The following is a 14,512-nucleotide window of genomic DNA, read 5'->3' on the forward strand; positions in this document are numbered from 1 at the left end:
CGGAGAGCAAACCAGGCTGGGTTTTATAAAACGAACCAGCAAAAGGATAGACCGCCAACCCACCTGAGGTGCCAGAAAACCACCCACTAGAACGTCCACTCATCCGAACTGAGAAAGCACCCTTCGGACTAGCTGAGAGACCTGCTCAATCTCAGGTCCCTCTTCTGGCGGTCTTCCAGGACGGCCCTGGGAAGTGTTTGCGGCCTCCACACTGAAACCAGGGCTCTGACTGAAAAAATGACCCAATGTAAGTCGCATTGCTTCCATGGCGGTAGCCATATACAGAACCTCACCATTAATAATGGGGAGCTGCAAACAGGTCCCAATGGGCTTGAAATAATGTTCCTGGAAACAGGGCTGGGAATCTTCCACCACAAGGTCTCTCCACAGGCAGCTAGGCCAAAAAATATGAGGAGACAAATTCTTTCCAGTGATATGCCATGACTTTAGCTTCCAGATGAAACCATAAAGGGACTCATAGAATCATAGAACCATAGAGCTGGAAGAGACCTTAGAAGGCCATCGACTCCAGCCCCTTGCCCAAGGCAGGACCAATCCCAACAAAATCAACTCTGCCAGGGCTTTGTCAACACCTCTAGGGATGGAGACTCCACTACTTCCCTAGGGAACCCATTCCAGTGCTTCCCCACCCGCCTAGGAAAATAGTTTTTCCTAATATCCAACCTAGACCTCTCCCACTGCAACTTGAGCCCATTGCTCCTTGTTCTGCCACCCATCACTACTGAGAACAGCCTCTCTCCATCCTCTTTGGAACCTCCCTTCAGGAAGCTGAAGGCTGCCATCAAAAGTCGGGGTTGGTCTTGCTTTGGGCAGGGGGCTGGACTTGATGACCTACTGAGGTCTCTTCCACCCCTAGGAGTCTATGAACATTTCATTGTTCACGTTATCAGAAATACTCTGAACCTTGAAAGATATCAGGTGAACATTCTTACTGTTCTCCCATCGTTCATTAACACGAATGCTTGCTAGTCAGAAATGTGCTTTATTGTCAGGCAAACCAGGCCCCCGCCTTGTAGTCAATCCATACTCAGAACCTCCATTTGAGTTCCACACCTATAGGACTAGTGTATTACAAACAAGTGAAACCACTTAAAAATGACAAGGAGTACATGTGTCTGATGAAGTGGCTCTTTGACCATGAACGCTTATGCTCCAATACATCTTTTAGTCTATAAGGTGCTACAGGACTCCTTGTCACTTTTGCAGAGCCAGACTAATATGGCTACCTCTCTGATACTTGACACTTAAAAATGGATAGTCAGCAGTGCCGTTGGCAAATCCATCAGAACTTCGGGAGCCTGAAGTATTATGGATTGAGACAACGACCAATTATGACCCAAAAACACAATTCTTGGTCACATCCTTTTTGTGAGTAACGTCACATCGCTCAACAAACACACGTACCAAGTAGCATCCCTTACCTGGAAAGAGGCTTTATTGAACATAGCTGTAAAATTTTCTCTTCAGTTGAATTACTGAATTTGCACAAACATTTTTTTCTACAGAATAAAAAAAATCAAGCCTTGTAATTGTTTTACTGCATCTTGTTGTGCTTTTTATATTAATATTTGCAAATGTTATATTTTGTCATTGTCATTTTTAATATTTGTATCCCAATTACTTGCATATCAGTTTCTTTTAATCCTAGGGTGCTGAACATAGAATAAAATAATAATCTTTAGACAAAAGTCTTTTTTTTAAATGAAGTTAAAAGCAGAGATAATTTAAGGAAAAAGGTCTTCAATTTTTCATAATCCACTGTATACGGGAAATTTACAATGCATTGGAAAAATGGCCGGTTAAAGGTATGGTACGTACTCAGGTAGCTCCAAATAATTTTTACAGGTTTTTTTTTGTAAAAGTGTCTTTTTAATTATGCTAAAATAATAAAATAATATTTCACAATCTGCACAGAGTCTGACTAACGGGCAGAGGCATTATACCATCAGTGTTTTGAATAAAGCCAGATCTGTAGGCCCTCTTTGTTTTATTTTGTATGCACTGCAATCATACACGCACACGTCTTGTCTCGCTACACCCCGGGCCGATTTCTTTTCAAATGGAGGTTGGAGGAAGAAAATCCCATTTGTGTTTTACCACCTGCTGCACTAAGTGGATCTTAACAACCTTTTCCTCTGGTGGACCCTCGCGGTCACCTGAAAATAAAAAAAAGCTGCTCCCATCTCCAGGACCAATGGAAGGTATTTTCTAATGGATAATACGCTGAAAGGCCATGGCTGTCTGGACGGTCGAACAACAAATATCTCGTCTGAAAGGGTCTTTCGCAGCAACTTAGATCCATCCTTCTCCAGAGGCGGCTTTGCTTCCTTGCCTGCTGTTTGCACACGTTGGCGCTGTCGTTTGTTTAGAAAATAGTTTGCACAAACCACATGTTCGCAGTGCAAGCTTCTGTGTGGATTTTGTTTTTTCATCAGGCTTGTTTCATTGAAGGCACTTGGTTTCCATGGCAATTTATAAAAGACGGTGGTTTGGTTTCTTCACTTCCTTAGAACAGATGACGTCGTTGGGGAGGACGGGTTTTCAAGTGGCTGCAAGCAAACTCGGGTAAGCCTGTGTCATATGTAAGCCCAGGTTACATACCCTGGATAATAATGCATGCAAAAGGGGACAGCATACAGTTATCGAGCAGAGCCATGAGAAAATGAAACAGAAATGTCTTCAACATCTTTGATTGAGGGCTATTCTCTCGGGGAGGTGACGCCCACAGATGAAAGGGCCGACGTGTATTTAATTCTATGCTAAAAACCTTCTCGGATGGAAAATAAATGCCAGCTTTTCGTATACCCTGTTTACAGTGAGGTGGTGTTTCTCTCTTGCGTTCGCGCTCCTTTTTTGGCAGGCCATTAGGTTTCCATGGTAACAAGCAAACGATTCATTTGAAACAAAACCAGCCATGACTTTGTGCTTTGACAAGGATTTCTATAGGTCTTTGTTTCAGAGTTCAACCAGATGACGCTGTGTTGCTTCTAGACCACAAAAGCACCCGAAGGTCGCTTTAATGCTGGATCACTTTGCACACATGGTTCATAGTCAGTTACGCTCCTACGATGCCTTTTATCCCCAGTGCTTTTTTTTTAAACTTTTTTTATTTATCTATTTATTTGAACGTTTGAGTCAGTCAGTGGAGGAATCTTTGGTAGTTTGATTTTCAATGTCCATTTTACAAAGACTCGTTCTTCATGCCAATGCCTGGTGAATCTTTCGTCGCCTCTGCCAGGATAAGGTCACCTTTGATGACTTAAGACAGACATGAGGATGAGGACTGGAAAAAGCCATATATGTGCTAATGTCCCAACGGCACCTGCGTGTGTATCTGCAGAGTGGGGAAGGGGAAAAAAATGGCAGAATTAACAATCAGAGACTCAAGAGTTTACCACACACACGTAAATGGGGCATTAACACTAAGGGTTCGTCTACACTGCAAGGCTATTTTGGGATACCAAAAATAGCTACCCTGAGTTCACACAAGCCGCTTGTTATTTCAAAATATTTTTCGAAATAACGGGCGCGCTATTTTGCCATCCCGGTAAACCACGTTGCACGAGGTATAAGGGATGGCTTGTGTAGACGCAGGGTAGCTGTTCCAGGATACCTCAGATGAATTGCCTCATGACTTACAATTTGGGGGGGGGCAACATGGCCCTCTGTCCCTCAAACGATGCCCCTGTTAAAAAGCGTGGGGCAAGTTCCTACCAAGTGTCAAAATAAGCTATTTCGAGTTTAAGGCTGCAGTGTAGACACACCCTAAAACGGGATAATTGAGGGGCACCAGAACCAGCCAGCCCTCTACCCCTTTACCCTTTGTAATTTAGTAGGAACTTGTCCCATGCTTGTCAACAGGGGGGATCGTTTGAGGGACAGAGGGGCATGTTGCACCCCAGAATTGTAAGCCATGAGGCAATTCAGAGAGGCGCACCCGGCCTGGAAGGACTGAACCTCACGGTGAGGGAGATGAGCAACTTCAAAGCCCGCTACAAAGTCCTGCCCCTGATGATGGTGCCAGCCTCTTCCTGGTGCTTGCCAAGACTCCCAGTCCCTCTCAGCAGCCCTGCTCCGCCTCTTCCTTTCAAGGCCCTGCCCTGTCCAAGCTGGCTGGAGCTGGGACATGGTAAGAGCCAGCAAGGAAGCCTGGGCTGTGGAGGACAGGCAGGAAGCCTTCACTTGCTCTGGATAATGCACCTCAGAGGGGTTATGGGCTGGAGGGCCACGCTAGGGAGCCCTGGTCCTCTGCCTGAGTAGGTGGAGGGTTCAGAACTCCCCACAGTGGCCCAGGATCTCGACTGGCTCTTACGATGGCCCAGCTCTGGGTTCTAACTTGGGCGGGGCTTCAGGAGGAAGAGTAGGAGCAGGGCCGTGCAGAGGGGCAGGGCCTTGTGAGCTCCCACTTCCAATGAGGTACCAGCACTCTTGGAACAACTGGATGATACTTATCGATAAATAAGGGGCCCAAGATAGTCCCGGGCACCAAACAAGGCAGGTGTCCTGTGAGGAAAACGCAAGAAATCGTATAATCAAAGACTGTACCATTCATTCCATGCACAAGGGGAGGAGGGTGGAGTTAAGGTTACACGGGCAACCTATACTTGGGAATTTCCTAACTTTTCAGTGTTTGACTTTGCAACTTTAAAATTATTTGAGCATAGTTGTGTGTCTGTAATCACTCTCTGTCCCCCTCCCTCTCTTTATTGAGTCCAATTCATCAGTAGAGTAATGGAGATTTTTATATATAATAATTATACAACAAATAAATATATACACACAGACGTACACATAATATTTGATTTATTAATTGTAAAAGAAAAGGAGATCTACTCATGTTATTAATATACAAATGTCTGCTGTCTATGGGGCAGGTGCTACGTTTAGACTCCAAACTTCTTTTGGAAGAAGCTTTTCCGGAAGACATCTTCTGGAAAAACTTTTTTTGAAAGAGCATCTACACAGCAAAAGAGCAATGAAAAAGCAATCTGCTTTTTCAAAAGATAGCATCCACATTGATTGGACGCTATGTCGCATTTCAGTTGAGATTACTGTGGATGGAGTGGCCACCAGGGCACCTGTGCTTTTTCTTGGAGGCCTCTTCTTTCAAAAAACCACTCTCTTCCACGTCCACACACGCCTTTTTCCGAAAAAGCTTTTTCAGAAAAAAGGCTTCTTCCTTGTAGAAAGAGGTTTACCATTGTCGGAATCCCACCCATTCTTTCGACTTTCTGTCAAAAGAACACAATAGGAGTGTGGAAGTAAATGTCGTTTTTTTCAGAAAAATGGCTGTTTTCCCAGAAAAGCTCTGCAGTGTAGACACACCCAGATTCTGATATCCTGACTTCAGTAAACTCTCAGAGGGGTTGGCATGTTAGTCTGTATTTGTAAAAACAACGAGGAGTCCTGTGGCACGTTAGCCCTCGCCTACACATGGGAGTTATTTGAAAATAACCCCCCTTATCATATATATAGTAGCCCAATGTCTGTGACTCTGTAATGCTGAAACGCTGGCTGGTCCCTCTGGGCGGTGCTGTTGCCTCCCGCCCTGGTGCTCGGCTGACTTCTGTGCCACTCAGCTGGGCTGCCGCATGGGAGCAAGCAGCGCAAGTGGCCATTGGGGGTCCGTGCTCCCTTTGCAGCACAGAGGGAACACCCAAGGGGCAGGGCCTGGATGACCGTGCGTCTCTGATGTCAGGAAAGAGCACCAGATTCAAAAGGAGGAAAGCAGAGCAGACACAGAGGACGTGGAGGTGACAGAGAGGAGAATGGAGGAGGAGGAGGACAGCGAGAGAGAGAGAGAAAGAGAGAGTGAGAGAGACACAGCAGGAGGAGAAGAGAAACAGAGTGAGAGGCAGGTGGGGGAGAAGAGCAAGAGAGAGAGACGGAGAGAGAGAGGGGGAGGCAGAGGAGAGCTGAGAGAGAGAGGGGGAGGCAGTAGGAGGAGGAGAGAGAGAGAGAGAGAGAGACAGAGCGAGAGACTGGAGGCTCAGGAGAGAAGACCGACGTGGAGGATAGACCTGAAAATCCCGTCTTATGCCAGGCAAATTGCCTAGTTTCAAAATAATAAGCATCACCACTACAAGCTCGTTATTTCAAAATCTACACTCCTACTTTCCACAAGTAATCACGCTTATTTTGAAATGGTTATTTTGAAACAGCAGTAACGTGGACACTCCGCTGCTGCTATTTTGAAATAACGACTGAAATAATTACTGGGGCTTTAAGTCGAGGTAGCACATCCATGATAAATGGATGAATGTTGAGGCTCCCCTGTAGTGGGGACATGCTAGTTCGATTTTGTTATTTCGGGAGTTCTTATTTTGAATGTAGTCATTATGAATGATTTTTCTAGTGTAGACAGTCCCCGAGAGACTAACAGATTAATTAGGGCAGAAGCTTTGAGTTACCCATGAAAGCTTATGCCCTAATACATTTCTTAGTCTCTATGATGTCGCAGGACTCCTCATTGACTTCTGTAGAGTCAGTCCTTACTCCACAAACACTTCCATTGACGTCAAATGGAGGCCTGTAGAGATTTGCATGGAGTGATGGAGTAGGAGGTATCAGAATTGGACTCAATATTAGGAGCACTAGTTTTCCTTTAGTCAGACCACTGCCATTATCTGCATACATACATGCTCTCCAGAGCGCTACCCCAGAGTGCACTCTCATGGTCTTGGCCAGCCTGACTCCCATTCGGTTTTTCATCTCTTTGTTGCCATTACTTTAAAACAGTGGCTCCCATCCTGTGGTCTGTGGGCCCCTGGGGATCTGCAATGGCACTGTTGGGGGTCCGCGGAAAGTATAGGTGAGGAAAGGAAAAGAAAAGCAAAGATCGGGCACTCCGCGGCACTGGGACTTTCCGCCACGTGATTCTCGTGCAGGGCTCACTGTTTGCAACTGCACGCACACTGCTGCCCGCCCTCAAGATAGGATCTTGATACCCCAGGAGGCACCATCCATCCTCTCACCACCAGCTGGGCTGCCGTTTATGCTCCAGCCTTCTCCCCCTCCCAGTCCCATGGTGAGTCTGATCATTCCTTTTCTTTTCCTGGTCTTTTTTTTCTCCCTCATGGATCCATGTCCAGCCAAGGGCGGTGTGCCATGGCAGGAATGCCAAGTGCCATATCCTTCATTGATGGGCAGGGGACGGAGGAGGCGGGAGCTGAGAAAGCAGCACAGGCCAAAGGGCATGATGGCCATCGCTTTCTGCTGCTCACCTTAGGCTGGTGGTCCATACAATGTTAATAGATTGAAAAGGGGTCCGTAGGCTGGGAACCACTGCTTTAAAAAGAAGTCATGCATTTGCATATCTGAAGACATATTTTGGCTCCAGGTGTTGGTGCCAAGGAAATCTATAAACATCTCCATCTTCACCGGGTAATATTTTGTTTTGTTTCCTGCACCCCAGGTCTGGTTTAAAACCAGGCTCGCTTTTACTTCTACAGCTCTCAGCATGGTATCTGGACAGCTCATCACATCACATCCTAAAGCAAGGGAGGTTTAGGCTGGACATTAGGAAAAACTTCCTACCTGTCGGGGTGGTTAAACACTGGAATGAATTGCCTAGGGAGGTTGTGGAATCCCCATCTCGGGAGATATTTAAGAGCAGGTTGGACAGAGATCTGTCAGGGATGGTCTAGATGGTGCTTGGTCCTGCCGTGAGGGCAGGGGACTGGACTCGATGGCCTCTCAAAGTCCCTTCCAGTTCTATGATTCTATCATCCCATGTTCTGGAGGGCCCACTTACGGTTGGCTGGCTGGTCTGCTTTCATACACTCCCCTTCCACAATTGATACATCATCAATGGCAATATCACCCTCTATGCCTGGGCCCCGGATCCCCTCAAAAATGAGCTGCAAAAAAAGAAATAGGATACAATTAACAATACAGGGAATTCATGATAAATAGCCATTATTCAGCTCTTTCCATGGTTAATTACTCTCAAGGTGCCTTCAATAATGTCCACACACCCGCTGTGCTTTCAGGTTGGCTTGCTGTTAAAGGAGAGCTAATAGCGCTGAGGCTGGTACATGTAACTTGTCAATAGAACAGTTAGACACCAGTAGTGGAACAAGCCGTGTACCCTGTCTTCTGGTAGCCGCCACCCAACACCAGGGAGTCATTCCAGGGAAGAATTCTGTCCCCCCACAAACCAAACCAAAACCCTCCGCAACAACCAAGAGCAGCTCGCAGCAGCCACAGTCTGAACATTTCCTCATCTGCTGCATGACCCCTGTTCTCCTCAATGAGAGCTGCTATGGAAGAAAACGCTTTCCGATAGTCGGGCCCCATAGCATAAAGTGCGTCAGATAACGTGCCATGAAAAAAGGCAAGAATTAGCTACCTATACAACAGGGATAAACATGCGTTTCCCCTCTGTGAGATGCATCTTGTCATTCCGCCTCCACATTGCTTATATCAGCAAATCCTGGTGTGAGGAAATAGAAACATTGTGGCTACGTCTACACTGGCATGATTTTCCGAACATGCTTGCAACGGAAAAGTTTTCCGTTAAAAGCAATTTCGGAAAAGCACGTCTAGATTGGCAGGATGCTTTTCTGCAAAAGCACTTTTTGCGGAAAAGCGTCCGTGGCCAATCTAGACGCGGTTTTCCGCAAAAAAGCCCCGATCGCCATTTTCGCGATCGGGGCTTTTTTGTGGAAAACACTACTCTGCTGTTTACACTGGCCCTCTTGCGCAAATGATTTGTGGAAGAGGGCTTTTTCCCGAACAGGAGCAGCACAGTATTACTGCAAGAACACTGACAATCTTACATGAGATCGTCAGTGTTCTTGCAGAAATTCAAGCGGCCAGTGTAGACAGCTGGCAAGTCTTTCCGCAAAATCAGATGATTTTGCGGAAAAACTTGCCAGTCTAGACACAGCCTGTGTGTGAAGTGGATTTGTTTCTGTAAATCCCTGGTCGCAAAAGGCAAGTGACTAGAAGCCTTGAAGCAGGAAGAGCCATGTGTCCACTTGACCAAGCTCCAGAAGAAGACAGTGGAGTCCAAAGAATCACCTGGGTCAGATGAGATCAGTCAAACCTGGGAGATTTCCATACTGTGACTCCCATCTCCTCTAGCTAGGATCGAGCTGGGGTCCTGTTGCCCAGAAAGGACAGGGTGGTCCTAACCGCCGGCACCTGTCTGCAACGTGTCCCTGTTGGTCCTTATCTCCAGTCTGAGAGACCCTATGGAACCAAGTGGGGTTCTATTGAGCCTTTCCCATGGAAAGGCTCTGGAGAGTCACATGGATGATCCTTCATGTGGGGTTCTGTGGGATTCTGCCAGTTTCATTTGGATGCTGGCTGACTGATACAAGCCCAAGAAATCACTCATTGGAAGTCACGGGAGTCATATTTTGTCAGCAACCCTACATTGTGGGGTGTGTCACAGAATCACAGGATCCTCGGACTCGAAGAAACCTCAGGATGTATCGAGTCCAGCCCCCTGCCCAAAGCAGGACCAACCCAACTCAATCATCCCAGCCAGGGCTTGGTCAAGCCGGGACTTAAAAACCTCTAGGCATGGAGCTTCTGACCTGAGGGCATTCATGTTTTTCCCAAGGTCACACACTGGAGGGGCCTGGCTATGTACTGTTTTCTGAGGAAGTAACAGGAATCAACAGTTCTTCCCGTTATTGCTTTGGTGAAGGAAACAAGATCCCGGCTCAAAGATGACTAGCGAGAGGCTCTTCCCATCCTTGGGATGGAGAACCGCTCTCCAATGCAGATGTTATCCCTTGTTTTCAGGGCACCCCGAGGCGGTCCAGTGTCCACTGCAGAATAGTGATAGAAATGTAGCCGTGTTAGTCTGGTGTGGCTGAAACAAAATACAGGACTATGTAGCACTTTAAAGACTAACAAGATGGTTTATTAGATGATGAGCTTGTCTGGCCCACAAAAGCTCATCATCTAATAAACCATCTTGTTAGTCTTTAAAGTGCTACATAGCACTGCAGGATAGTATGCAATGTTCACCTCCAACCAACGAAACCATAAAGTGAAGAAGGAAGAGAGCCGCACTGAGAGACAGGTAGAGCCAGAAATCTCTATTCCTTTAGCTAGAGGGGAAAATTATCCTACTTTGGAGATGTCTGGCCTGCAGCAAGGTCATTACTCCTATTTGCCATAGCTCCAGACATTAACAACAGTGTAGACGGAGCCATTTGTCGGAAAAAAACCCTTTTGTGCAAGATCTCTTATTCCTCAAAAATGAGGTTTACAGGCTCTTGCACAAAACGTTTTTTTTCCGACAAATGGCCCCGTCTACACAGGACTTTTTATCACAAAAACCGCTTCCACGAAAAGGATAGGAAGAAGATAGGCAAATGAAAGTGTGAGATATGCAAATGTGCGCTCTATTTGCATTTCCTCTTCTGCAAAAAACCCGCAGTGTAGACGTAGCCTAGGTGTGTGGGTTACATAGGCAGAAACTGTATTCAACAGAAACCTTCAACGTCTTTCCGCAGAGCTGAAGGGAGTGATGCAGCACATATCTGGCAGCAATCGAACTCACTCAGCTCTCCCTTTGAAAGGCTTTCCGTGAACAGCAATGACAAACTTGTAACTTTCATCCACAGCAGTATCTGCATGGAATTCAATGAGCATCACATGGAAACACCCTGGAGCTTATGCAGCGGGGGGTAGAGACAATTAGAAGCTATTTCATTTTAGTCAGGGTAATATATTGCATTTAGCAATCATCTAGTACTGGATTGGCTTGATTCTGCTGCCACTGATTTCAGCAGTAGCTTCCCCGTGGTTTAAGGGGGAACAAGGTTCAGCCTATCCAAGTTCTCGTGACAGGATCCATCTTCTCTGTGCTAATTTACACCGTTTGGTGCGTAGTATTCCATTCGAAAGAAGAGATTCCATTCCATATGTCCAGCAAGTCCTCCATTCCCAGGGGAACGGTGCACTGCATTTTGCGAGGGGTGCTCGACACCATGCACGGTTGGGCACACCTGGATCCATAGTATCTAAGCACTTGGGCACACCAGAGGTCCAGATCACAAGCCGTGATGCTGTGCAGACACAAATGTTAGTTCCTTTATTACACTTGATTGTGGTACTTATGTCCTTGGTAGTAGAGGCATTTCCTACACATATTAAGCTTAATTTACCTTCTAGGCATGGCAGGGGTAAAGCAACAAGGCTTGGGCATGGATTTAACAGCTGACGGGTGTGCAGTAAGTCACATTGCAAGCCCTGTGCTCGCAATGCTAAACACACTGGAAAACAGCACATTGGTAGTGGTTGACTCCCTTGTTATTTCACTGAAGTGTGATATCGGAGGTTAATTACTATAACAAGGCAGACATTAGTGGAGCTAGGAACAGTAATTGGGAAAACAGCACAGGTTTCCATGTGTAGCCCACTCTCTGAAAACAGTGTTTGCCGTAATTACCTTCTCATCACAGGTTGTTTCCTACTCTGACACTCAAAATAGAAACAATCCAACTAGAGCAGAAAAGAGCTCTCTCCTCATTCCCAAAGCCCGGCACGCCTTCCCACCTCTTGGCAGCCTGGACAGACCCTATCCCCTGGACTGGAAGTCAAAGGTCTCCTGGGAATGACAAGCAACGCTGCTAGACCCCAAGAAGTCTACAACACACAGAGGAGGTTGCGTGGAATTAAAATCTGCTTTTGGCAAGCCGCCACTTCGGTTTCAAAGACGGTTCTCTATTAGCCGGATCGGCCACTTGCTCAAAACAAATCAATAGCTGAAGAGGATTGGCAATGCCTGACGCATGGTCAACTTTAGTGTGTGGCTCACTGTTACTTGCAGGAAGTGCCAGATGATTGTAATCCCCTCCCAGGCGCTAACAAACGCTGTTATCTGCGCCCAGGTAATTTGACAGAGCTGTTTGAAAAGCTGCATTTTGCAGAGGAAAAGTAGGGTGTCCAAATAGACTGAAGGCCACTTAAGTCTCTTGACAAGTCAAATGGAATGTATTCCTTATGTTGTCCAGAGAGATACCTGAGCAGAAATAGACAGAAACCCAGTCAAAGCGCTAAGTCTGGACAGCCCCAAACTTGGCAACGATTTCAACCTAGATCTAAACGTTGATGGTCAGACGGCCTTGAATTGGAAGGAAGGAAGCTCTAGACCTCATCTTTAATCCTGACCTTTCTTGGCTTTCTTTTATTCCCGTGGCCCAAAATAAGAATTTCAGCCAGCTTTGGAGTTGGTCACCAACATTTCATCCAGGTCTAAGAGGATGATATTCTCAACCTCTTTCTAGCAGCCAAAAGTTATGAATACCGGCATCCTAGTAGAGTGGGTGTGGACTGATGGGAATGGAAATTAAGCCACATCCATAGCCCTAGAGATGGTTCATCCTGTCTAGCTCCAGCAACTTCAGGGTGCCTCCTTAGGGACACCTGAGCTGTCCCTGTCATGTGGAAAAACAAAATACTTAATTCTCCAGAGCAGTGTGTCCATCTCCGTGTCAGGGTGCGTCTATACTGCACCCGTAGCTCGAAATAAGCTAGGCGATTTGAGCTGCACAAATTGTGTCGCTTCTTTCGAGGCAATTTCAAAATGAGCTATTTCAAAATTTGGCGCTGTCTACCCAGCACTTATTTCGAAATACATCACTATTCCAAAATGTCCCTTACTCCTCGTGGAATGAGGTTTACAGAAACGTTGGAATAGCAAGCCCATTATATTTCAAATTAACAGGTGCACTCAAAAGACACGGAATATCTATTTTGCGATACCTCAGGTATCCTGAAATATCACTGCAGTGTAGACATAACCTCAATCTGTTCTAGACACTAACATGCACTTTATTTGTGCGCGCGCATATACTATTTATTTATCTATCGACAAATCGATCCTTTATTGCAAATGGCCGTTTGTTTCTGAAGAATTAAACAAACCATGCTCCTAACTCTGGATGAAATCACAACAGAGGTTCATTAGCTTAATTAGATGCTGCAAGGATGAAATCTTGCATTATCTTTTATTGGACCAACTTCTGTTAGCGAAAGTGTGTCAAGCACTTCAAGATGGGTGCATAACTGGCTGGACAACGATTCTCAGCTAGTTTATGATCCTAAATTAAAGGGTTGCTGATGACAGTAGGCCTTTTATTGGCAAGTCTCTTTCCAGCTTTGTCATGGGGATGGGGGAAAACTTGGAGAAGTGCTACCTATCCTGATCATTTACCATATCCACCACCAGGGAGCTCGGTGGAAAGTGGGAGAACAAAGGAATCCATCCATAAGAGGGAGGGTATAATGTTTCTTATCACACACACATTGGCAGGACAGTGGCAAGTGTGTGCCACCCAGTGCCAGCTGGACTCAGCTGTGCCTCACTAATCGGTAATGCCCCCTTGGAGGGTGACCACAAGATATCCCACATTTTGCACTGTGAATCCTAGATCTATTCAAGTGGAATTTGGAGAACATCAGCTACTGGCCGGGAGATCTTGAAATTACCATACATCATCAGCCACAGAGGCGTCAGTGCCTTGTCCAGAGATGTGGGTTAAATAGGTGTTAGAGCAGTGGCCTCTTTATCTGCCCCGGCCTCCTGCTCCTCAAACATCTCCTGGGAGGTGTGTGTGTGGGGGGGGGGGGGGGGCAGATTGGAAAGGAGAAGACTTAGGACTCTGGCCTCTCTATGAGATGGTACTAGTAGTCTTGGGAAGTGTTGTCAGTAAACAGCTCAGAGATCTCAGTATTGCCACCTGGGGCCCATACGGGACTGGGGTTGTCGTGCTGGGTTGGTTCCACCACTGCTGACAATGAATGCAATCGTCCATGCTGACAATGTGTCTCTGACTGTATTTGCTGGAGAAATACATATTTGATGTCCCTAGCCTCTGTTTGTCAGAGGCTGAAGAGGGATGGCAGGAGACAAATCGCTTGATCATTGTCTTCGGTCCACCCTCTTTGGGGCACCTGGTGTTGGTCACTGTCGGCAGACAGGATACTGGGCTAGATGGACCTTTGGTCTGACCCAATACAGCCGTTCTTATGTTCTATTTTGAGAACCCTGAACAGAAATATAAAAAGACTGACAGGAAGTCTTCCTTGTCCTACTCAACACTGCGCTGCCGGAAAGGGTGAAGAGTCCCTATGGTGCCATAGGAGAGCGCTCCAGAGATTGGGCTCTCAGGACCGAGAGACACTCAGTATCATGAGAAGTGAGGATTCTGGTCGCAGACAGCGCCTACGCTCAGCTGGGCTTGTGGGACCAAGTAGGGGATCTGTACCAACATGGTAATCAAGGACATGGCTGCCAAAGTAGACAGCGCCATTATGGTGGGAGTGCTGACGTAGACCCCAGGGGTGTGTGGGGGCCAATAGTTTCTCCGTGCTGTGTTGCTGAATGTGTAAGTACTGATGGTGGCGTCGAGCCGCACGGGACCAGGCTAGAGTGCCTCTGCTTGCCCTGCTTGATCCTGGAAGAGGGTACAGAGACGCCACCGGAGCTTTGTTTCTCCTTTGAACTCACGGCTCAGTTAGTATC

At 46.5% G+C, this 14,512-nt stretch overlaps 1 protein-coding gene across 2 annotated transcripts in view; it reads right to left on the reverse strand.

Moving 5' to 3' along the window:
• Nucleotides 1–1,444: 1,444 nt before the first annotated feature.
• Nucleotides 1,445–14,512, reverse strand: part of MDGA2 (MAM domain containing glycosylphosphatidylinositol anchor 2) — a 634,890-nt gene continuing 621,822 nt past the window's right edge. For both annotated transcript variants that reach the window (XM_075926141.2, XM_075926142.2), the window contains exons 16-17: nt 7,775–7,880; nt 1,445–3,355 (exon numbers count right to left, since the gene is read on the reverse strand). In XM_075926141.2, coding sequence (XP_075782256.1) covers nt 3,267–3,355; nt 7,775–7,880 — 195 coding nt within the window. In that variant the 3' untranslated portion in view covers nt 1,445–3,266. The remainder of the gene's footprint in view (nt 3,356–7,774; nt 7,881–14,512) is intronic.

This window comes from Pelodiscus sinensis, chromosome 5, assembly GCF_052426305.1.
Source record: "Pelodiscus sinensis isolate ZL-2025 chromosome 5, ASM5242630v1, whole genome shotgun sequence".
In the NCBI taxonomy this organism is placed as follows: domain Eukaryota; kingdom Metazoa; phylum Chordata; order Testudines; family Trionychidae; genus Pelodiscus; species Pelodiscus sinensis.